The sequence below is a fragment of the Chrysochloris asiatica genome, unplaced genomic scaffold (genome assembly GCF_000296735.1).
Source record: "Chrysochloris asiatica unplaced genomic scaffold, ChrAsi1.0 scaffold00087, whole genome shotgun sequence".
Taxonomy (NCBI): Eukaryota; Metazoa; Chordata; class Mammalia; order Afrosoricida; family Chrysochloridae; genus Chrysochloris; species Chrysochloris asiatica.
This window is the reverse complement of record NW_006408605.1, coordinates 3,170,541-3,193,501: the sequence shown is the minus strand read 5'-3', so window position 1 is coordinate 3,193,501 and position 22,961 is coordinate 3,170,541. Positions and strand designations below refer to the sequence as shown.

Below are 22,961 nucleotides of genomic sequence, written 5' to 3'. Positions count from 1 at the left end.
ATTATTAATAGATGTTTAAAAATATTTCTCCTCATTTTGAGTTGTCCCCCATTAGCAAATGAAGGTACTGAAGGCTCTACACTATTCGCATCATCATGGTCAACTCTACTTTGCTATATTTTGAGTGTCTTCCAACCTGAGGGACTCATCTTCTGACACTATATCTGACAATATTCTGGGGATTTTCATCATGCTTCAATATTCAATATTCTGGTGCTATCTGACAGTGTTCCACTGCTATTGATAAGATTTTCAGTGGCTAAACATTCAGTAGCTCTGGTAGCATAATGGTTATGAATTGTTGTTGTTGTTGTTAAGTGCTGTTGAGTCGGTTTCGACCCATAGCGACCCTACACAGGGTAGAGCTGTTAATCTTGAGGCCAGCAGTTCAAAATTACCAGATTTTCTGCTCCCATAAAGATTTGCAGCCTCAGAAACCCTATACAGGCTCACTAGGAGTTGGAACCAATTCCCCGACACACCACCACCAAACATTCAGAAGTAGTCTGCTTTTCTGTCTTCGTAGTCTGTCTCAGTCTGAAAGCTCAGCTGAAACCTGTCCACCATGGGTGTATCTTGCTGGTATTTAACATACCAGTGGTATAACTTGGAGCATCACAGCAACACGCAAGTCACCACAGAACCACAAAATGACAGATGAGTGGTGGTGACTTGAATAATAGGGACCTTTAATATTGGTCCCTCCCACCCCTTTGTTTGTATGCTCTGACTCATAGGAACTCTATAGGCTAGAGTAAAGTGCCACACAAGGTTTCCAAGGCAGTAGATTTCTGTTGGTGTTGTTGATACAACTTCCCTGCATAGGTTTTTGTTTTGTTTTAAGTTTTTATTGTGAACTGAATAATAGTTTACATAGGAGAACATGGGCTTTACACCATCATTTCATTGCAATGATTACAATCCCCTCCATGCATCATCACTCAACAGTATTTGCTTCCATTCCCTCTGGTTTTGGGTTTTTTTTTGTTTGTTCGTTTGGGGGGGTGTACACAAAAACACGCAGGAATATATAATCATTTAAACAACCAAAGGGCACATTCTGCAAGCCTGCCTCCTGGCCACCAGCACTCACTTTTTCTCTTTCCATGAGTCCAGAGTCCCCATCTGCATGAGTCTAGAGTCCCCAGCTGCTCTCTCTCTCTCCATGTTATCATCTCTGCCTCCATTTCTGGTGTCGCTGCTTCTCTGGATAGGGATTCACATTCCACTTATGCTCTTCTCCCTTGATGGTCCTAGGGTCCTATCTTTCTGGACTGTAAGATTAACTATTCCTCCATTTTTGTTACAAAACTTCTACCTTTACAGTTGTGACAGTCACAACTGTGATAACAATTACTCACTATTGAATTGTAAGAATTTTATACCCATCTCTTTTCACCAGACCAATCTAGACAAGATGAAAACTATTCAGTGGGAACTCTACCTTCCCCTGCACATTCTGAAACTAAACTGCACTTGAAAATGTGTACCAGTCACTCCGTGCCTTTATTGCCCCCTCATTTTAGGAGCCAATGTCTAAGTTGCCCATATTTATCTACCCTGTATATAGAGGAGAAAGGATTGATACTTGATGTGAAGACTCCTTCCCTCTCAGTTGGTACTGTGAGCCACTACATCCATAAGTATAGGTCAAGATCATCAAATTGTAGTAATTTACACTTGTTTCCTTTATTTAAAAAATTTTTTTTTAATCTTCCTCTAGTTGAGTTCTGATTATCAAGCCATCAAGGCTAAGACAAATGGGTACTGTCTGCAACTTTGAACATTCTTGTATGTCTCCCCTCACTTCATATCAGTTGGAAGCTTCACTCTCAGCTCTAGCCCTCTGTGGTTATGTCATTGTCCATGGACTCAAGTGTCCTCAGGTCTCACTGTAGTTCAAACCAACCAGCCCTTCCTCTTCTCTCTCCCATTGCATGTCAGTGGGAGTGTATGGAATATGGTTGAACTTAGTTCATTTCTTCATTGCAGCCTTTCCCCCTCTTCCACTCACCGGTAGACCAACGTGGTTGCCAGCAAGCTTACTTGCCTGCTCATGTGTTCCCTTTGAGTTTCAGTCTTGGAGGGGGAAGGCAGTAGACTTTTATAGAAGCAGACTGCCACTTCTTTCTCCCCAAGAAGCAGCTGACAGGTTCAAATAACTGATTTTTTTTTTTGGTTACCAACTGAGCATTTAACCACTGTGCCACCAGGGCTCCTTTAATAATTGTTAAGTGTCATTGAGTCAATTCTGTCCCATAGCACACTGTATAGGGTTTCCAAGTAGCTGCTGGTAAGCTTGAGCCACCGACCTTGCAGTTCAAATGACTTTGCAGTCTGATGTATTGGCCCACAGTGCCACACGGAGCACCTATTATTGATGAACTGTGTACACATTTTACATCCATAAACTCTGGTGTTTACAATGACACTGCAAAAAAGGTCTTTGTTGTGTCTGTTTTATAGATGAAGAATTAAGGCTTTCTTGATAGGGCTCTCAGTGTTCCCAGAAATAAAGGGATTATCTTGGATATCGGGATCCTGGCCCAATATAAATGAAAATCATGCAGAATGGCATAGTTATGTCTTGAGCTTTGGAGTGAAAAAGACCTGGATTCAAGTACTAGTTCTATGAGTTACTTTAAGACCTTGTTTACTTAACTTTTCTGAGCCTCCTTTTTCACATACATAAAATAGGGATTAAAAAATATCTGTCAGAAGGTTTCTTCTGAGGATTAAATACGATAGTGCATACAAAAAGTTTTGCACTGTGCCCTGAAAATATTAGATGTTTACTAAATGGTAAGAGTAATTATGTGCCAAATCTTAGGTCAGAGTCCTGGTGTGGTGCTGTAGGATAAGCCACAAGGTTGACTGTTCAAACCAACCAGATACTCCTTGGAAACAGGATCACTATGAGTCAAAACTAACTCAACAACACTTAACACCAACATCTTAGGTCACTTCCTTCCTCAAGTACTGTACTTCCTATACTGAAGGCAAAAGATTAAGGGGAAAAGGGGCAATAGATAATTAGCAATAATAGCAATAAGTAATATTAGCTGGACACTTACTAAGCACTCATTAATGTGCTTCTTAATGGAATCTAACATTTGTGTATCAAATGTCCCTGTTAGAAGAAACCACATGGATTCTGTGACCACAGAATCTTGATGGTCAGATATAAGAGCAAACTGCAGAAGGTTGGTGGTTGTTGTTGTTATGTGCCGTGGAGTCGGTTCCGGCTCATAGTGACCCTGTACCATGTTTCCAAGGCTGTAAATCTTTATGGGAGCAGAAAGCCTCATCTTTCTCCCACAGAACAGCTGGTAGTTTCGAACTGCTGACCCTGAGGTCAGCAGCCCGATTCATAACCACTACACTACCAGACAGTTGGTAGGTCAGCAAATTGTGTTATATGAGAAATGGGGAACACTTTAGCATTACAAATCATCACCCCCTCATGTTTGGGTTCAGTAAGTTCAGACTTTTTGAAAGTACAGTGGGCTTTGATGCATCTGGGAAGGCTGAGAAAACCTGAATATTGCATTGGATACTTTTCTTAGTGATGTGATTCCAACTGCAGCAGTGCCCACTGGTAACTTGTATTCCTCTTGTGAGTTTTATTAAAATCTATCCTAACCCAAAGCACACCACAGGATTGCCCTTGCTTTTGGTTCATGCTATGCCCTTGGAAATCTCAATTTGAATCTCTCAGGGTGTTCCCTTGTGCTCCAGCTGCAGGTGACGAGTGCCCTCTTCTGGCCATCCAAGCAATGGTTCCTTCCATTGGTGCACAGACAACTAATTTGTTTAGATTGATGAAAGGGAGATTCTTCTCATGGGAACAGATCCAAGAAGAAAATCCTTTCCTCTGAATCATCACAGTTCAGTTTGCTTTATATGCATCACAACTCTTACAAGCCCATCCAAGTAGAATATTTTTCACCAAAAGATCTGACCTGGTCACCAGGGCCTCACTACAGCTTGTTGTTGTTATGTGCTGTGGAGTCAGTTCTGACTCATAACGACCCTGTACAGGGTTTCCGAGGCTGTAAATCTTTACGGGAGCAGAAAGCCTCATCTTTCTCCTGTGGAACCGCTGGTAGTTTTGAACTGCTGACCGTAAGATGGCAGCCTAATTCGTAACCACTACACTACCAGAGCTCACTACAGCTAAATCTACCTCAATAGATAATAGGAGTGGCTTTTACTACTACAGCTGAGGTTTAAGATGGTAAATTATTGCGGTAAGGAAAAATAAATCCCCTCTGGTATCTGTTTGAAGAAGACAAGTCCTATTTCATGTCATCTGAATATGTCATCCATCCATAGAGGGAGACAGATATATTGGAAAACACATAATTTGTTCTCCTCCCTTGTCTTTCATGGACTTCTGAGTTATAAATCTTGATGAGACCAGCATACAGTTGATAATTTTATTGTATTTCCAAATGTAATTTAGAGTTCACAGATGTCAGCTTGAGGACTAAGGTGTGCCTGACCCAAGCCATGGTATTTTCAATAACCTCATATGCATGCAAAAGCTGGACAGTGAATTAGAAATACCATAGAAGAATTGATGCCTTTGAGTCATGGTGTTGGAGGAAAATACTTAAAGTGCCATGTGCTGCCAAAAGAACAAACCAATCTGTGTTGGAAGAAGTGCAGCCAGAGTGCTCCTTGGAGGTCAGGATGGCAGACTTGGTCTCTCATGCTTCGGACATATTGTCAGGAGGGACCAGTCTCTGGAGAAGGATATCATGTTTGGAAGACCCCCAATAAGATGGATTGGCCAAGTGGCAGCATCAATGGGTTCAAGTGTGGCAACAATTGTGAGGTTGGCCCAGGATCGGGCAGTGTTTCATTCTGTTGTGCATATGGTCGCTATGAGTCAGTACTGACTCGATGGTACCTAACAACAACAACTGAAACTTTGTAGAAAATAGAGTCCTGGTTTCCCTTACTGAAGGTTTCTTGCTGCTCTTTATGATCATAATTATTTAGCAGAGTCTAACTTAAAAATAAAGAAGAAAATTCTTCCTCATCCATCGCCCTTGAGGTGCCAAGAATTGCTATGTAATATCCTTGGTATCCACATTTACCAGGCTCTTAAAAGTACCCGGTACCCCAAACCAAATCTAAACTTTAAAATGGCAATTATAATATATACCCTACAGGGCTGTTGTGAAAATTACAGCTAATGTGAGTGCAAGGGCTAGTTTAGGTTTCTCAAAGTTTCTTCATTTAAGTTCCACATTTCTCAACAGGGACACTATTGTGATTTTCAGCAGGCAATTTTCATGGGGTGAGACTGTCTAGACTATTATAGAATCTGAGCATCCTCATAGTATCCCTTCTCAGTCACTGTGTCTGCCACAGATGCCCACATATACTTCTCCCAGGAGGGAGAACCCTGTCTGTCCTGACACATAGTAGACAGCTGGTTATTCATCATCGCTGCTCCTTGTACCATTGTTGTTGTTAAGTGTCGTCGAGTTGGTTCTGACTTACAGCAACCCTGTATAGGATTTCCAAGGAGTGGTTGTTGAGTTTGAACTGTCAATCTTGTAGTTCAAACCGACCTTGCAGCCCATTACTTTATCCCCCCACGCCACCCCAGGACTCCTTGGACCGTCTGAATTGCAGAAAGAACACTTTGCAGGTTTGGATTTGCTGTAGGAATCCTCTCCAGGCCCTTACTACTGACTACAGCCCAGCACAGTTCCAGGACTCTTGCTCGTCTAGAACAAGGCTGTCTTGACAAATATGACTGACAATAATGAGCAGCTCTCCTCGATGCACCAGGATGGAAAATAAATCCCAAGAGAATGTTCTCAGCCAAGACCCTTCAGCTTCCTGGTGCCCATGTGAGCTCACTTACTCTGATTTGGTCCTAGTCGCTGAACTTGTGGTTAAACTTGCATTCAGTCATTTATTTAACCAATGTATATCAGCACCTACTAGGGAGCACAATGGCTCCATACCATAAGCACTGGACTGTGAACCACAAGTTCCATGGTTCTAGCCCACTAGCCTCTCCACGGGAGAACCATGAATCTGCTCCCACAAAGATGTAAATGCCTCAGAAACCCTGTACAGGGTCAGTATGAGTCAGAACCAATCCGATAGCACTTAGCAACAACAACTATCCATCACAGAGTCCTGGTATGGTGCTGTAGGATCAGCACTGGGCTGTGAACTGAAAGATAAACAGTTCAAACCCACCAGCTGCTCCTTAGAAACCCTATGTAGGATCACTATGAGTGAAAACTGACTTAATAGCACACAAAGCAACAACCATGCACCACACCCTATTTTCATCCACACCTCATACCTGTGAGGTTGTTGACATTGTCACCAATTTATAGATGAGGAAAAAAAGGATCCAAAAGGCTCAATGACTTGTTCAGAGTCAGCTAGCCAATGAGTGGAAAGACTGCCTTCAACCTCAGATCTACGGCTCTAAATCCATGGTTCTCCTCACCACGTCCTCATGCTGTTTCCCTGGTGAGTGGGATAATGTCTGCTTGTGGAGCTCAAGCACTGGTAAGAAGGGCAGAGTAGTAAGCAGTGTGTTGTGTTCCAGGACAAGAGTGTGGGCAGGAAAGTGTGAGCGCACAGAGAATGGAGTACCCGCCCCAGCCTTTGGGGATCCTGGAAGGCTTCCAGAAAGAGATGACTAGTCTTACAGGAGATCCAGGAACAAAGCAAACTTGGAAGTGAGGGGAGAGTGTTCCTGATAGACAACCACATCTGCACATGTCAAGAGGCTGGGTGGCACCTGTAATACTGAGATGAATTTACAGACCAAGGCAGGAATGACTAGTGACGAGGTTGAAATGACTAGTGATAGCTTCTCTTCCTAACTTGATCCTGTCTGCCAGTGAGTAACTCAGATTATTTTCTTTCAGCCAGGGACAAATGGTGGCCTTCAGACCCTCAGATCATATCTGAAGGACTCTATGCGATAGCTGTTGTGCTGAGCTTCTCTCGCATTGCCTACATCCTGCCAGCTAATGAGAGTTTCGGGCCTCTGCAGATCTCCCTGGGGAGAACTGTGAAAGACATCTTCAAGTTCATGGTCATTTTCATCATGGTATTCGTGGCCTTCATGATTGGGATGTTCAACCTGTACTCCTACTACCGAGGTGCGAAGTACAACCCAGCGTTTACAACGTGAGTACCCTAGGGCCCTCCCCAGGGAGTTCTCTGAGCATCTTAGGATTCTCTTGCAAGTAGCCTCAGGAAGACTCAGATGTCCTTAGTATTTCTCAAGGTTAAAGGCAGCTTTACTCAAGGTGGTTTAGAGTTTAGATTCTAGACCTGGAAGAACTGAAGAGTTGGCTTAGATGCCCATTTTGCTGTTTAAATGTTTGTGTGAACAGAAGCATATATTCCTTACCTCCTTAATAGAGTTACTAAATATGACTCCTGGCATAACACTGTATGAGAGTAATAATAGTAACTACTTCATAGGCATAGTATGGGAATTTAAATAGATGACATGCCTTCCTTCCTTATGTAAACTTACGATTGTTGCCCTTATGTCGACTCCAACTCCTTGAGACCCAGAAGAAGCTACTGCAAGGGTTCAGCTGGTCAACTAGACCAGTAAGGTGGCAATGGAGCCCCATAAGCTTATCTCCACAGAGATCCAATCTTCCTCCTCTCTGTGGTAGCCACATGGACAATTATCAGTAGTAGCCTGGAGTGGAAGAGTCTGCCAGACGAGTTTACATCCTGGCCCAGGCATTTACTGGCTGATGACCTTAAGCCAACTCACTTGGTTTATCTAAGCCTTGGTGATCTCATCTTGGCTGTTGTTGTTAAGTGCCGTCAAGTCAGTTCCAACCCATAGCTGGGGAAATAATGCTTTCCATCCTATTTGTAAATACTCTCATGAATAAATGAGGTCACAATGAACACACAAAAGTGTTTTCAGTCTCAGTTTTTCTCAGGCCCAGTCACACCCAGAACTCCCTGCCTTCATCATGTCCCTGACCAGAATCTTGAGAATTGGGGCCCAGTCCCACCCAGAATTCCATGCCTTCATCGTGCCCCTGACCAGAATCTTGAGAATTGGAAAGTTCATTTAGAAAAGCCAGGTCTCCATTCACAACCACAGTAGCAGGGAGCAAGGGGCTAAACACATCCCAATATGTGTCTCCAGGAATCCCTGAGTAGCCTGGACTTTATTGTCAGAGGAACTGGCTCTGACTCTCAGCGAGACAGGCTGTCTGAGCAATTCCCACCTTGCAACACTGTCTCACCTTACCATTCTTCTGGAGAAATCAGCCATCTAAGGGAAGATCCTTGTCTCTAAGAGCCAGGACCAACTGCAATGAACCCTGAGCCATTTTACTCAGACTCATGGGATGGAGGAACTACCTGGTGATGAGGGGCCCTGCAGACGCTGTTACTTTCTGAGGGAAAGCAGATGTGGCCTGTGTCCACAGAGAGCAGGTGCCCACTCAGTGCTAAGAAACTCCCTTGAGGGTTTTCTGTCTCTGCTGCACAGCCTCAGGCTACATTGGAGCCTCATCACCCTATGGGTCTGACAGGCTGGGTTTCCATCTGAATGTGCTTCATACTGGCTGTGTGGCCTTGGATGAGTGCTTAAACTCATCGGGCCTCAGTGACTCTAGATCTAAAAGGAGGACACTGTGGGAAACAACCTTGCTGGCTTGTTGTGGAGACCCAATAAGAAGAAACCTGAATAGAACTTCTGGAATGACATTGTAGGATAAGTAATGGCACTGCTAACTGTAAGGTCAGTGGCTCAAACCCACCAGCTGTGAACAGGTTTGCTATGAGTCAGAACTAATGAAGGCACTTGACAATGATGACAAAAGAGAATCAAGTAGAGTACTTAGTATACATTAAATGGTAGGGATGATGGTGGAGATCATGAATAAGGAAGGAGGGGAAGTGGGGAGGGAAAAGGCAAGAAAAGATACCTTGGGTACCGAGTTGGCTCTGTGGGACCCTGTCTAGGCAGATGCCTAGGTTACAAACTGTCCACCAGGACTCCTAGATGTGAGAGATCCAACCAAAGAGGAGCCCAGGTCTTCCAGGATGGGGAAGAGGGAGAGGGTGTGGGAGTGGCAAGTGCAGTGAAGGAAAGGCAGGACATTTTTTGTATTGGCAGTTCTTGCAATGGGCTGAGCAGCTGTGAACAGGATTTAATTGAATAGGAAAACAGTCAATAGCACAGCAAAGTGGAGAGGCAAAAAATGGATTTTTATAAATGTCAAATTTACCACTCTGGACTCTGACTGCTCTCTAGATTGTGTCACCCCCTAGAGATCTACTTTGATAATAAAAACAAGCCGCAAGAGGATAGCTGAAGTTCACACCTGTGGACCCTCAGAGCCGATCACTGTACCAGCTTAAGGATGGTAAAACTGAATGACCTCACTGAGGAGGCAAAGGTTTGCTTGGGAGCTTCCTTCCTTACTCACTCTGCCCATCCCGGGACCTTCTCTTTGGTTCCTTTGACCTTTTTTTCTGTAGAATTTTGAGCTTGCAGACTAACACAGGGGCCCCCTCATATGTTTCAGTATGAGTCAGAAGATGCAATCCTACAAAAGGGAAACTTGGGCCAGAACACATTGAAGGTAACCACCTACCGCCCCCACCTACAACACCCCAGCACTGCTACTGCTGGGTGTCTAAAAGCTTTTGGAGTCCACTTTGAAAGTCAGCTATTAGGAACCTAGAAAGAACTTTCTAATATGAACCTGGCTCGCATCCGGGGGTGTGATTCCCTGGCTAACTCATAAAAGCCAGCCCTAATCAAGTGCTACTGACTTATAGTACTTTCCAGAAAAGGCAAGACAGACATATTGGTACAAAAAAAAAAAGAAGAAAAAAGATTTTTCTTTTTTTTTTTTTTCCCTAGAATAAGCATATTCCAGATATATTATCATCTTCAAGAGTAGTTACAAGAAAGGCAATTCTTGTATCTACCATTTTCTAAATATTTACCATGTGCCAGGGGGTGGTACTGAGGATGTGCTAGGAACTCTGGTAAGCACTTACGTATGTTTACTCACTGAACCTTACAAGACTCTAGGAAGGATCACAGTCCATCTTGTGGATAAGAAAATCCAGAAACATAAAGTGAGTTTCCTAAAGTTAAAAGGGAGAGCCAAACATAGTCTGTACTGTTAATGAAAAAGGACAGATTTGCCTGTGGCCTCTATCAACTGCAGACCCCCAACCCTCAACTAAGCCCTGCACTAGCCCCCAATGTGCTTCATACTTCCCTCCCCACCAGCAGATTCCCATCCCCTCCATCCTGCAGGCTCTGTGCAGAAGCTCGAAGAAAATAGGCAGATTGAAGTGTGGACAGTGTTAATTGAGATCAGTGGTTCTATTTGTGATTTCCCAGTCCCCATCCCTTGTTGTTGTTGTTGTTGTTGTTGTTGTTGTTGTTGTTGTTGTTAACTGCCATCGAATCTGTTCCGACTCATAGCGATGCTGTATAGGGTTTCCAAGGAGCAGCTGGTAAGCTTGAACCTCTGACCTTATGGTTCAAATTGACCTTGCAGTCCAGTGCATTACAGGCACAAACATTCGACTTACATATCACCTGTGGTTATGAACCAACCCCATAAAACCTTCTTGTTATTGTTAAGTACCATTGTTTCAGTTCTGACTCATGCCATTTCTGAGGAGCAGCTCGTGGATTTGAACTGCTGACCTTGTGGTTTGCCATCCAGTGCTGATCCTACAGCACCACACCAGGAGTCCTCAGTAAAACATTTGTTGCTAAGTGCCGTCGAGTCGGTTCCGACCCATAGCGACCCTGTACAGGGTTTCCGAGGCTGTAAATCTTTACGGGAGCAGAACGCCTCATCTTTCTCCCGCGGAGCAGCTGGTAGTTTCGAACTGCTGGCCTTAAGGTTCGCAGCCCGATTCGTAACCACTACGCTACCAGAGCTCCTTTAAAACATAGTATAGTAAAAATTTAAGGTATATGTAATGGTTAGTAATAACAACTGGGCACTATTCTCCAGAACACATCAGGACATTATTGTCATTGTTAATATTATGAAAGATGTTTTGATGTATCTGGAAATGTTTCTTTAATGTTTTATAGGGTTTTTTTCCTTTTTTTTTTTTCAAATGTTTTATTGTGAATTATGTGGTAGTTTACAAGGGAGAACATTAGCTTTACATTCATACTATCTTATATCATTAAACTGCTTTAATGGAGGGGTTACAGTCCCCTCCATGCATCATCAACCAACCAAAGAGTACACCCTGCAAGCCTGCCCCCCTAGTTGTCAGCACACAGTTCCTCTCCCTCTCTGGGCCTAGAGTTCCCGGCCACTCCATCTCTCCATGTCATCATCTCTGCCTTCTTTAATGTTTCTTTATGCATAGGAAAGTATGCTATAGACTCACACAAACTGATGCTAGACACCAACTGTACCAACTGTTCCAACTTACATACAAATATGACTTAAAAACAAACTTGGAAATGGCACTCATTCATAATCCAAGGTCTGTCTATAGTTACAGGGTTGTTGTTGTTGTTATAGGGTTTCTGAGGAGTGGCTGGTGGGTTTGAACCTCCAATCTTTTGGTTAGCAGTTCTCTGCTTATCCTACGGCACCACACCAAGAGTCCTAGTTACAGGGTATGGGCCAGAAACCTGCATTTAACAAGCCCTTGGGCAATCTTCAGACCATTGATCTGGTGCAGCCTCACCATTACATGGGTGGGAGGCTGAGACTGTTCATCCTTACTGCATTTCTGAGAGAAAAACAGAATTCATTTTTTTTTTTTTAAGTCTGTTAACCTCAGTGAGCATCTCAGGCCCTGTGCAGAAAGACCTTTATGTGCAAAGGACCCTGAGTAGGTAGCCACATTCATAGTGGAAGGAATAGGCCCTAGGGTCAGGTCCAATGAGCAGGCTCCAATTTTGCCAGCTTTCTTCCACACCAGCACGAAGGATTCTTTCAAAGTCCTGACTTATTTTCCACAACCACGTCTATGTCAAGCTGGTGAACTGGAGGAGCTGGGACACGTGTGCATGGGGCATTGGGTGGTGAACCGGGCTCTGTCTGGGCATGACAGATAGTCTACCTACTGGCAGCTCATTATCTCAGGCTGCTTCTATTAGAACCTGCAAATGACTAAGGAGGAGAAACGGGAAGTGTTCAGACAGGTTTTATGCTCTCAGAGTACAAAATCAAAGAACCCCAAGACAAGGATGAGGAAGTAGAGAGAAAATAGCCTTAGAACACACTCTCTTTAAGGAAGTCTTTAAGAAAAGTTTTCTGTTCAGAATGAATTTGCTCTGGCTGGGAACATGCTTTGATTTTATCACGGAAGCCAATGGACAAATAAAAATTTGCTTTTGGAAATTTGTTTTTGCTGACATGCATATATACCACACACCAATGACTTTAGACTTAGAGCTTATATGAAAACTTTGAGATCCTAGCACTCTGTTTATAGTGTTTAAAAGAGACAAAAAGTATTTGTCTCATAGGTGTAATACAGCTGGTAAGAGTGGATAAGATAAGGAGTATCATTCGTTCTTCTCTAGTGGTGAAATGGCAAAGCGGGGACACAGAGAAGAGCAGGAAGGGCTGAAGGCAGTGAGGGGGCAGGAAAGTAAGGGTGTCTCCAACACAGCCCATGGGCTCCTAACTTTCCTTTGGGTTAGATTGGCCTTTTTCATTGAATTTCATTTGGTAATTAAATGTAGGTTCTGAGCCTCAAAAGCAAATCCCAGCCAGTCTTTTCTATGGAATACTGAGGTGTTGACTTCCTAGAATTACTGTGCTGAGTTTTTTCTAGCCAAAAATAATACCTCTCCTAAGGTGGTTCTGTCTCCCCAGGAATCATTTTTAATGGAAGGAGCTTCAGCAGTGCTAAGCAAAATTAGAAGCTTCTATTTTCCACAACAGTTATAGAAAATTTCCACACTCTATAAAAAGAGGGATACAAGGAACACTGGTAGCGTAGTAGATTGTGAGCTGGGCGGCTAAACCACAAAATCAGTAGTTTGAGTCTACCTGTCACCCCATGGGAGAAAGATGAGGCTTTCTGTTCCCATGCAGATTTAGTCTTGGAAACCTGATATAGGTCACTATGAGTCGGAACCGACTTGGTGGCACACAACCACCATCATCATTACCATATGCCCATCAGGAGCAGAAGGTACTGCTTCATAACCTACCCCACCCCCAGTCCACACAGGCCACAGAAAACCAAGTCTCTCCTTCTAGCAATCCTGAGCTGAGCACTGAGGCCAAGTGAAAGACTCTTTATGACTCTTTCCTCTTCACGTACCTCACCCCACCCCAAGGCTGCTGAACTTAGGGAGTGGCAGTAGGGATGAAGAATGGGAGATGGAGAAGAGAGCATTAGGAGGTAGAAGAAATGAGATGTGGTGACTGATTGAATCTGGGAAATCCATGTAAAGGAAGAGGCATGATAATCTTGGAGTTTTGACATTGGGAAGGAACTAGAAGGATTTTAAAGGGGTAAAAATGGGCTCTTTAGCTAAAAAAAAAAAAAAAATCCCTTATTGTACTTTACAGAGGACAAAAGCTTGAGACGTCCCTCACTCAAGGAACCTGAATAGGCCATACAGACCCAGAGACTTCGGGGGGCGGGGGGGAGGGGGGGCAATGATACAGAGGAGCCTCCTGACACCAAAGTGCTGCACTCCCAAGAAGACTCTGGGTACAGAGAAGGCCCTGCTGGAGACAGTCAAAATGGTGTTGTAGTGCTAGATGCCCTTGAAAAACCCACTATTACCAAAGGCCTGGAGTCCTGGGGTGGCGCTGTGGGTTAATGCGCCAGACTGCAAAGCTATTTGAACTGTAAGGTCAGTGGTTCAAGCTCACCAGCTGCTCCTCAGAAACCCTATATAGGGTCGCTATGGGTCGGAATCGACTCGACAGTACTTAACAACAACAACCAAAGGCCTGTTAAGAGAAACCAGGGAAAGGCCACCATTTTTGTGTGTGTGTGGAGCATGCTGGCTGTGTTTACAGGTGGAAAATATGGAATCAAGCTAGTGGGCCATACAGAGAACTGCTGTTCCCTGGGCCCTGGGTCAGGATTGAAATATAAGCATCTATGACACAAAGGAGCTTTGGTAGCATAGTGGTTACGAATCAGGCTGTGAACCTCAAGGTCAGCAGTTCGAAACTACCAGCTATTCCACGGGAGAAAGATGAGGCTTTCTGCTCCCGTAAAGATTTACAGGCTCAGAAACCCTATACAGGGTCACTATGAGTCGGAACCAACTCCATGGCACAAAACAACAACATGACAAAAAAGTTCCCCAAGGATGGGTTCTATCCCCATTTTTATTTGTTATATTTTGAAAATTATAATCACTGCCTTTCCTCTTAAAATGTGAAGCTAGGCATGCTAGTATTTAGAGGAATAAGAGAAACTTTTATCACCATTGTCACACAAAGAAAGTAGCCCGAGGAGGTTCACAGACTTGACGGAGGAGTCCGTAGTGGTCAGTGGTGAGACCAGACATCAGGCTCAGCGAGGCTGGACATCTGGAAAGGGCCTTCATGTGTAGAGAGGGAAAAAAAATAGCTCATGTCTAATATTATTTCTTACGTTGGCATGACTCTCCAACAAGTGTTTTTCCCAGAGTACTTTAGGAGAATAATCAAACCTGTTAGAGCAACTACACTGCTATCATGCAGTGTTTATTTACACTCTCCTCTTATATATTCATAAGGAGCTCTGGTAGCATAGTGGTTACAAATCGGACTACAAGCCACAAAGTTAGCAGTTCGAAACTACCACCTGTTATGTGGGAGAAAGATGAGGCTTTCTGCTCCCATAAAGATTTATAGCCTCAGAAACCCTATGCAGGGTCGCTATGAGTCGGAACCAACTCCATGGCACATAACAACAACAACAACCTATCTATTCATGGCATTGGTTGTAAAAGCCTCTGAGCCTCTGGAATTTGATTTTGATGAAAAAGAAGCTTCCTGACACACAGAAAATTATGACTGACTCCCCTTTGAACAGTGTCTACATTGCACATTCTCAAGCATTCTAAATCCATCCTGTTTTCAGACTTACCATAACTATTTTAAAGAGAAGACGTCGTCACTATTTGATTCACTGAAATTCAATTCTAGGACCAACATACAAGACAAATTATGCCAATCCTCAAAGAGACCGAATGGCAAGAAGCTAAACTGCCCAAGGTTTGCTCTAGAGATAATATTGAAAGGGACAATATTCTTAAGAAATTTTCAAAGAAGCTGGGTAAAATCAAGTCTCCAAATCACTTCATACCTCAGTTTCTCAGAATTCAATCATTCATTGACAGAAACGTTTACTGAGCCCCCACTGTGGTGGGTGCTGAGGACAGAGCAGTGAGCAAGTCAGCTGACCCTGTTCTCAGAGAGTCCACATTCCAGAGGGACACAGAGGCATAAATAAATAAATAAATAAATAAATAAATAAATAAGATCATTATAGTTTTTGCTCTGGGGGCTACAAGAGAAATAAAAAGTGCTGTATATAGAATAATTAGACAATGCCTCCTTCAAACAGGGTAGTCAGAGAAGATGTCTCCAAGCATGTAACAACAAAAGCCGATGCTTTTGAGTTACGGTGTTGGAGGAGACTATTGAAAGTGCCATGGGCTGCCAGAAGAACAAACAGATCCATTTTGGAAGAAGTGCAGCCAGAATGCTCCTTGGAGGCCAAGATGGCCAAACTTCGTCTCTCATACTTTGGATATATTGTCAGGAAAGACCAGTCACTGGAGAAGGATATCATGTTTGGTAAGGTGGAGGGTCAGAGGAAGAGGAAGACCCCCAATGAGATGGATTGGCCAGGTGGCAGCATCCATGAACTCAAGCATGGCAACAATAGTGAGGTTGGCCCAGGATCGGGCAGTGTTTCGTTCTGCTGTGCATAAGGTCGCTATGAATCGGTACCAACTCGATGGCACCTAACAATAACAACAATGAATAATAAGAATGAGGAGCCACCATGTGAAGTGGGAACAATAGATGCAATGGTCCCAAAGCAGGAAAGATCTAGGCCAAGATGTCCAGGACACAGAGCAATGGTGAGGGGCTACCTGAGTGGGGAGGAGGCCAATTACAGAGGGACCTCAGGGCTTCACTCAGGTGATTGGCTTGGACTGTTAGCCATATGCAAAGCCACTAAAGGTGAAATGGCGTGATCTGATTGATGTTGTTAAACAGTTATTCTGAAAATCAGTTACAGGGTACAAGACTCTTTCAACATGATGCTGGAGTTATTATAGTTTAAAAACAAAATTAAATACTTAGGATTTGTTTTTTATTGCTAGTATTGCATTAAATAAGTAACTTTTACGGCATATTTGTTATATGCTGGGCAGTATTTTATGTACCTCACAAACATGCTATTAACTCGCTGAATCCTCATTACAACCCTATGAAGTAGAGTAGTTGTTTTCCCATTTTACAGATGCTGTTGTTCTTAGGTGGGCCAAACTTGAGTTGCCACACTTGAGTCCATCGATGCTGCCACTTTGCCAGTCAGTCCATCACCCTGGGGGTCTTCCTCTTTTTCTCTGACCTTCCACCTTACCAAACATGATATCCTTCTCCAGCAACTGGTCACTCCTGACAATATGTCTGAAGTATGAGAGACAAAGTCTGCCATCCTGGCTTCCAAGGAGCACTCTGGCTGCACTTCTTCCAACAAAGATCAGTTTGTTCTTTTGGCAGCCCATGGCACTTTCAGTATTCTCCTCCAGCACCATGACTCAAATGCATCAATTCTTCTATGATATTCCTAATTCACTGTTCAGCTTTCGCATGCATATGAGGTTATTGAAAATACCATGGCTTGGGTCAGGCACACCTTAGTCTTCAAGCTGACATCTGTGAACTCTAAATTACATTTGGAAAGATAATAAAATTATCAACTCTATGCTGGACTCATCAAGATTTATAACTCAGAAGTCCATGAAAGACAAGTAGGAGAACAAATTATGTTTTCCAATATATCTGTCTCCCTCTATGGATGGAGGACACATTCAGAAGAGTATTAAAGGTACCACGGACTGCTGGAAGAACAAATAAATCTGTGTTGGCAGAAGTACAGCTAGAATGCTTCTTAGAAACCAAGATGGCCAAGTTTCATCTCTCATACTTCATACATATTAACAGGAGAGACCAGTCCCCTGGAGACGAACATCATGCTTGGTAAAGTGAAGGGTCAGTGAAAAAGAGGAAGATGCCCAATAAGATGGATTGGCACAGTGGTAGCAGCGATGGGATCAGGCATCGCCGCAATTGTGAGGATGGCACAGTTTCTGTTTCGTTCTATTGTACATAGAGTCACTATAGGTCAGAACTGATTCAATGGCATCTAACAACAATAACAGGCTTTGGCATTGATTCTGGGATCAGACAGACTCTTCTGCTTCTGGATTGTTGAAATAAAAGTCTTCATTTAAGACAGGCAATAGAAGCAAAAGGTGATTCAGAGCACAGAACTTGTGGGGGATACCATGACCGGATGAGGTTCAGAATGCCACATGCATTTGACTGTCTCCCCTGACTTTCCTCAAACATGTTCCCACTGCTTTCCAGCTCTAGGTCTGGGGATTATTCTAGGTTGGGAATGGAGAATCTTTCTCCATTCCCAAACACCTTCCTCCATCATTCCAGCTCGGGTGGCAGGGAGGCCATTGTTTCTGCTGTGAACTCTTGCACAGTGCCAGCTATTCTCTCCTGAATTTGAGAAACAGCCTTTCAAGATCCGACCCTCCCTCTTAATTTTAGGCTGCTATGTGCAAACTAGGGTAGGTAACTGAACTGAACTGTTCGGGGGGGGCGGGGGAAGGGGAGTCATGGCATTGGTAGGGAGAGAGTCATGATAGTCTGCAGAAGCAACAATGCTAATAACAATCGCCCCAAATCCTCCCCTTGTTGATCCGTTTGTTCTCTGGGGCCCATACAAAACTGCCTCTTTAGGCAACCTGTTATTAAAGTCCCATTATCCAGGCGAGACAGACCTGGTAGAGAACTGATTACCTCGTCCCTGCTTTCTGTATGACAAGTCAGCCCCAACCTTCCCCCACACACACGCCCCCGCCCAGTAAGAGGAGGATGAATCATGGTCTATTCAACGTCACTCACAGGCACTTTTTCCCTTTGACTTCATTAGGAGCACTTCTTGTGCTGGGGTGGCCTAGTGACTAAACTTCAGTCTCTTTTGCTGCAAGCCAAGGGGCAAATATAAAAAAAGAGAGCTTGGGCTGGTGAAATCAGAAAGAGGATTTGCATGAAATCAAGGGCTTTTGATCCTCTCTACAGATAGAAAAGAAAAGAAGGCTTGCTCAAGCAAGTCAATCAGCAGCAGAATGATAAACTCCATTTAGCCCTAGGTAGAGGGCACCTGAGGGACTCATGGAGCTGTATGTGCTCCCGGCTAAGGCAGAGGCAAAGGAAGCATCCTTCCTTACAGTCTCATAGCAGTCTTTTCACCTTTCTGGACTTGTTTTTACAGTGAGACCACCACCAGCACAGAAACATCTTTGTTGTGGGCACCAGTCTATCCTAAGCATCTGTACAGTATCTGACACATAGCAGCATTCAATAAATACTTGGTAAATAAAATGAACAAAATTAGTAGATACCAATTATTGACTTCTTCCTATTACTTTATGACAACTTAACTAAACAGGAAGCATTTCTCCATTTCATACATGAGTAAATATGACTCAAATCGTTTCATAACATGCCCAAACTAGGATTTGTATCCAAATGTGTGCCATTGCTCTTCTTAGTTTTCTTTTCTGCCTCCATGATTGAGACACTTGAAAGAATCTCTGGCAAATTCTGCAGCTGCCCAGTGGTGGTGGTAGTCTGGAGATGTGGTACCAGTGACTACCATTTCCATCAGTAAAGAACCTCAAACATCTTCTCATGACCTCCTAGTTGGCAGTGGGGACCTTTTGTGAGACAAATGGTTTCAGTACTAACTAAGTCAATTCTAAAATACTTTCTTTCTGAGAGAAAACCCCAGACTTCCCAGTGACTGAGTTGCTGTCCATGCTTTGGGCCCCACCTAAAAAACAGGGGGAAAACAATTTTTTTTAAAGGCCCACTGCCATCCAGTCAATCTCAACTTATAGTGACCCTATGTTGTTGTTGTTAAGTGCCGTCGAGTCGACTCCGACCCATAGTGACCCTGTATAGGGTTTCCAAGGAGCAGCTGGTGAGCTTGAACTGCCAACCTTGCAGTTCAAACGGCTTTGCAGTCTGACGCATTAACCCACAGTGCCACACCAGGACTCTAGAACAGAGTAAAACCACTCCTTTAGGTTCTTGAGAGTATACATCTTTACAGGAGCAGACAGCCTCATCTTTCTGCTGCCGAGCAGCCCAAGGCTTAGCCCACTACACCATTAGGACTCCTTGGGTCCCTCAGCTCAGGGGTATTGTGAGTGTTGAGTACTACATGACTCAGAGGATGTCATGACCTCAAAGGACATTGGAGGCAATTCCAGTGCCCAAGCCTTTGGAATCTGTAATGTGCTAGCTCCTTTCCAAGGCCAGCATTCGTAGACTATATCATTGCCGGCTTCCAAAGTTAAGTTAACACAATTCTTTTCCCACTCAGGGCAGTGAGGCCAAGTTTAATTTAAATGGCACCAGCATGACATCTAAAGTTAATTGTGGAGCTCTTGTCACCATAAAAAGCAAAAAGTCTTCACTGAAGTAGTTTTCTCTATTATGATGTTTGGATTTTCATACTGATTTATAAGAATTCTTTATGTAAGAAAGACGGCAACCCATTGTCTGTTTTTCATGTTGCAAACACTCTTTCCTCATTTGCTCTTTTTGTCTTATATTTTTGCTTATTGAGTTTTTCTGATGTATGTAAGTTAAAAGTCCTATGTGGTCAGTTTCTGAACACTTGCCCAGACAAGCTTATATAAAACTTTACCCATTTTTTATTCAAATTTTTTTATTATGTCATTTTAAAAAACTTTTAACTATTCAATTCCATTCAGAGATTACTTAAGTCATACGACTTGAGTTATGAGTAAATTATTAAATTACTTACCAATTGACTCAACTAATTTTCACATAACTGAGTCCATAAGATCCCATCTAATGACAAAAATTAGTTCATTTGTTAGTCTACTGAAGTTTCATGTCACGAGGGTTGGGTACAAATGAAAGTCCTTAGAGATCCAAATGGGCCAAATTACTCAGCGTTCCTTTTAAGGAGGACCTTATAACCTCAACTCATTTTGTCCCTTCTTTAAAATACAGCCACAGAGACTGTCCCTAATGAACTTACAAGAGGTTGTCAACAATGCCTAATTTGGCTAAGACTTTTCCACCAAGTTGGTGCAGAGGGTTATTGCTCTGTAAGGGGAAGCTTTCACTATGGCAATCCTGATGATTCTGTGCCTCTTATAATTAGATTTCCCTGCCGATCATGGCCAAGTTCAAGTCTAGAGGTTAATCCTTGAGCTGTATAATAAGAATGAAATAGGTGTACGGTAGTGAACATTGACTTCCACAAAACAAATCAAACAGATCAGCATTCCAAGCCAGGTGAATTGTTCTCAGCTGGAGGATCAGGACCAGAAACATCATTTGTCAATTGAGTGGATGAGTAACTAAGGGACAGAGATAGGCTTGATAAATATTCTTATACTGAAACACACACTGCTTAATAGGCCAGCTCTGTCTTGTTCAGATTAGTGACACAGAATATCTAAGTGAAGGTACCAAGGATAAATCAGGGCTAAGTGGCAAAAAAATTCATAGCCAGTGAGAGAAAAAAATATATGAGCATCTGGGCCCATTTTTCCTGATCAAAATTCAGAGGGTTTCCCCTGAATGTGTTCTATAATTATTATGCTACATTTGGAATCAGCCAAAGGTTTGTGAGGTTTTCCAAGGTAAGAAAGGGAAGATGAATTTCTGTAAAAAGTTCTCGGTCACATGTCTTAAATTGTTCGTGGTGGTGATGGTGATAGTGTGCCATGGAGTTGGTTCTGACTCATAGCGACCCTCTACAGGGTTTCAGAAGCCTGGACTAGTTCCCTGTGTGCCCAGCCCCTCACACAGATAGTGCATCTTCCAGTTTTCTCCTGATCCTGCCAGGTGAGGAAGAGCTGTTAGAAAGATCATGTCCTGCTTTCTCCTACCAGTGTGGGATTTGGGGCTCGTACAGTGGTTTTCAATTTTCTCTGTCATGGTTCCTTTCCACTAGGGTGACAAGTGAGCATATCATAATGGAAGACAATACATGCTGGGAGTCATGCCCACACACAGAGTGGCATCCTTTTCCCACGAAATGGATGCTTTGTCTGGGCCCAGGAAATAATTCCCCTTCTTCGGGATCAGATCCAGAACTTGGACTCTAAAATAAAGCCTCGTTAGCCAGTCATTTTTTCCAAATATTCAGTTCAATGCCTTTTTGCTAACACTGAAATGAATTGCATGTGCCAAATTCACAGTTTTAAGAGAAAACAAAAGCAAATAATGACAACAAAAACCCACTTCAAATATCAGTTTTTCAGACTCTGGGATGTATAGGGAATGAACCAAATAGCTGGCTAGGCACACTACACCTACACACACATCCATGCACACATCCTCATACGCATTCACCCACACATGCTCACACTCGGGAGAGCTGAAAATTCATGCAAGTCAGAGTTGGATTTTTTAGCCAAAGTGACAAGTACTAGTATTTTTGTATATCTTGTCAAATAAATACCAGTACTTAAGAAACACAGTGATTTAAAAAAATTTTTTTTCTTCTCAGCGCTAGCTAATCCTGGCCATTTGTGGGTGGGTGTTGAAAAACGGAAATGTTAAAGAGTGAGAAATAAGTGCTTTCTCATAATGGTATCAAATGTCTAGATGCAAACCGAAAGAACTACACTTAGCCATCCAGATGTTACCACATGCACCTGCGTGTTCTAAACCATCAAGACAAAATCCAGATTCTGACTGGATTCTAGGTGATAAGCATCCTAGTCACAAAGCACAGATTGTGAAATGTGTTTGGACCTTATTCTTAAAACCGGTGTATTTGGGTAATATCAGAGTCACAAAATCAGGAGCAGTGTTCTCCAAGCTGCACAGATCTTACCTGATCTGACCCGCAAAGTACATACAGCACCTCCCTGAGTGAGCTACAAGATAAGGTTTGGGCAGTTACTTGGTAAAAGTAAACAATGTGGGCACACAAAGTCAACACTCTCTTGCCTGACTATTCATGCCCTAGTCTCTGTTTGGTCTCACTACCCAGGCCCAGAGATATACTAAAGCATGGTAGTTAAGCTACAACATGGATAAATTTGAAAATATTATGCTGAATGAATAAGTCAGACACAAAAGAACAATTATTGTGTGGTCCACTTAATTGAAATACCAAGAATAGGCAAGTGTTCATTAGTCATTACCAGGGCTGTATGAGAAGGAAATGTAGAGTTAACTATTGAAAGTAATTGAATTTTTTGTTTATGATAGTGAAAACGCTTGAAAATAAATACTGCTGATGGTTGCATAAGTAATTAATGTCACTGACTTGCACGCTTAAAAATGGTTAAAATGATATATGTTTTGTTATATACAAAATTAGGTCAAAACATATTGTTATTAGGGTTCCAGTTCATACATATCTGGGTTTACCCAAAACAAAACATGTTTAAACATGTATCTGTGGTCATTGGATAGCTCTCTCAGTAATATACTTGTCTTAGTATCGATGGCACCTGACAACAACAACAACAGTATCATTAGGGTGCCTTCAAAAATGGAGGCAGAGAAGATGACGTGGAGAGATGGAGTGACTGGGGACTTGAGATCCAGAGAGGGAAAGGGGCTGTGTGCTGAGGACTGTGGTGGTGGGTAGACCCTTTGGTTGGATAATGATGCATGGACGGGATGGTAACTATGGCAATGAAA

General features: G+C 42.9%; 1 protein-coding gene across 1 annotated transcript in view; it reads left to right on the top strand.

Annotated features, from left to right (window-relative positions):
- Window positions 1-22,961, top strand: part of TRPC7 (transient receptor potential cation channel, subfamily C, member 7) — a 227,663-nt gene that overhangs the window by 178,935 nt on the left and 25,767 nt on the right. Inside the window, exon 6 of the mRNA XM_006866215.1 lies at window positions 6,915-7,179. Within this exon, the coding sequence (XP_006866277.1) occupies window positions 6,915-7,179 (265 nt within the window). The remainder of the gene's footprint in view (window positions 1-6,914; window positions 7,180-22,961) is intronic.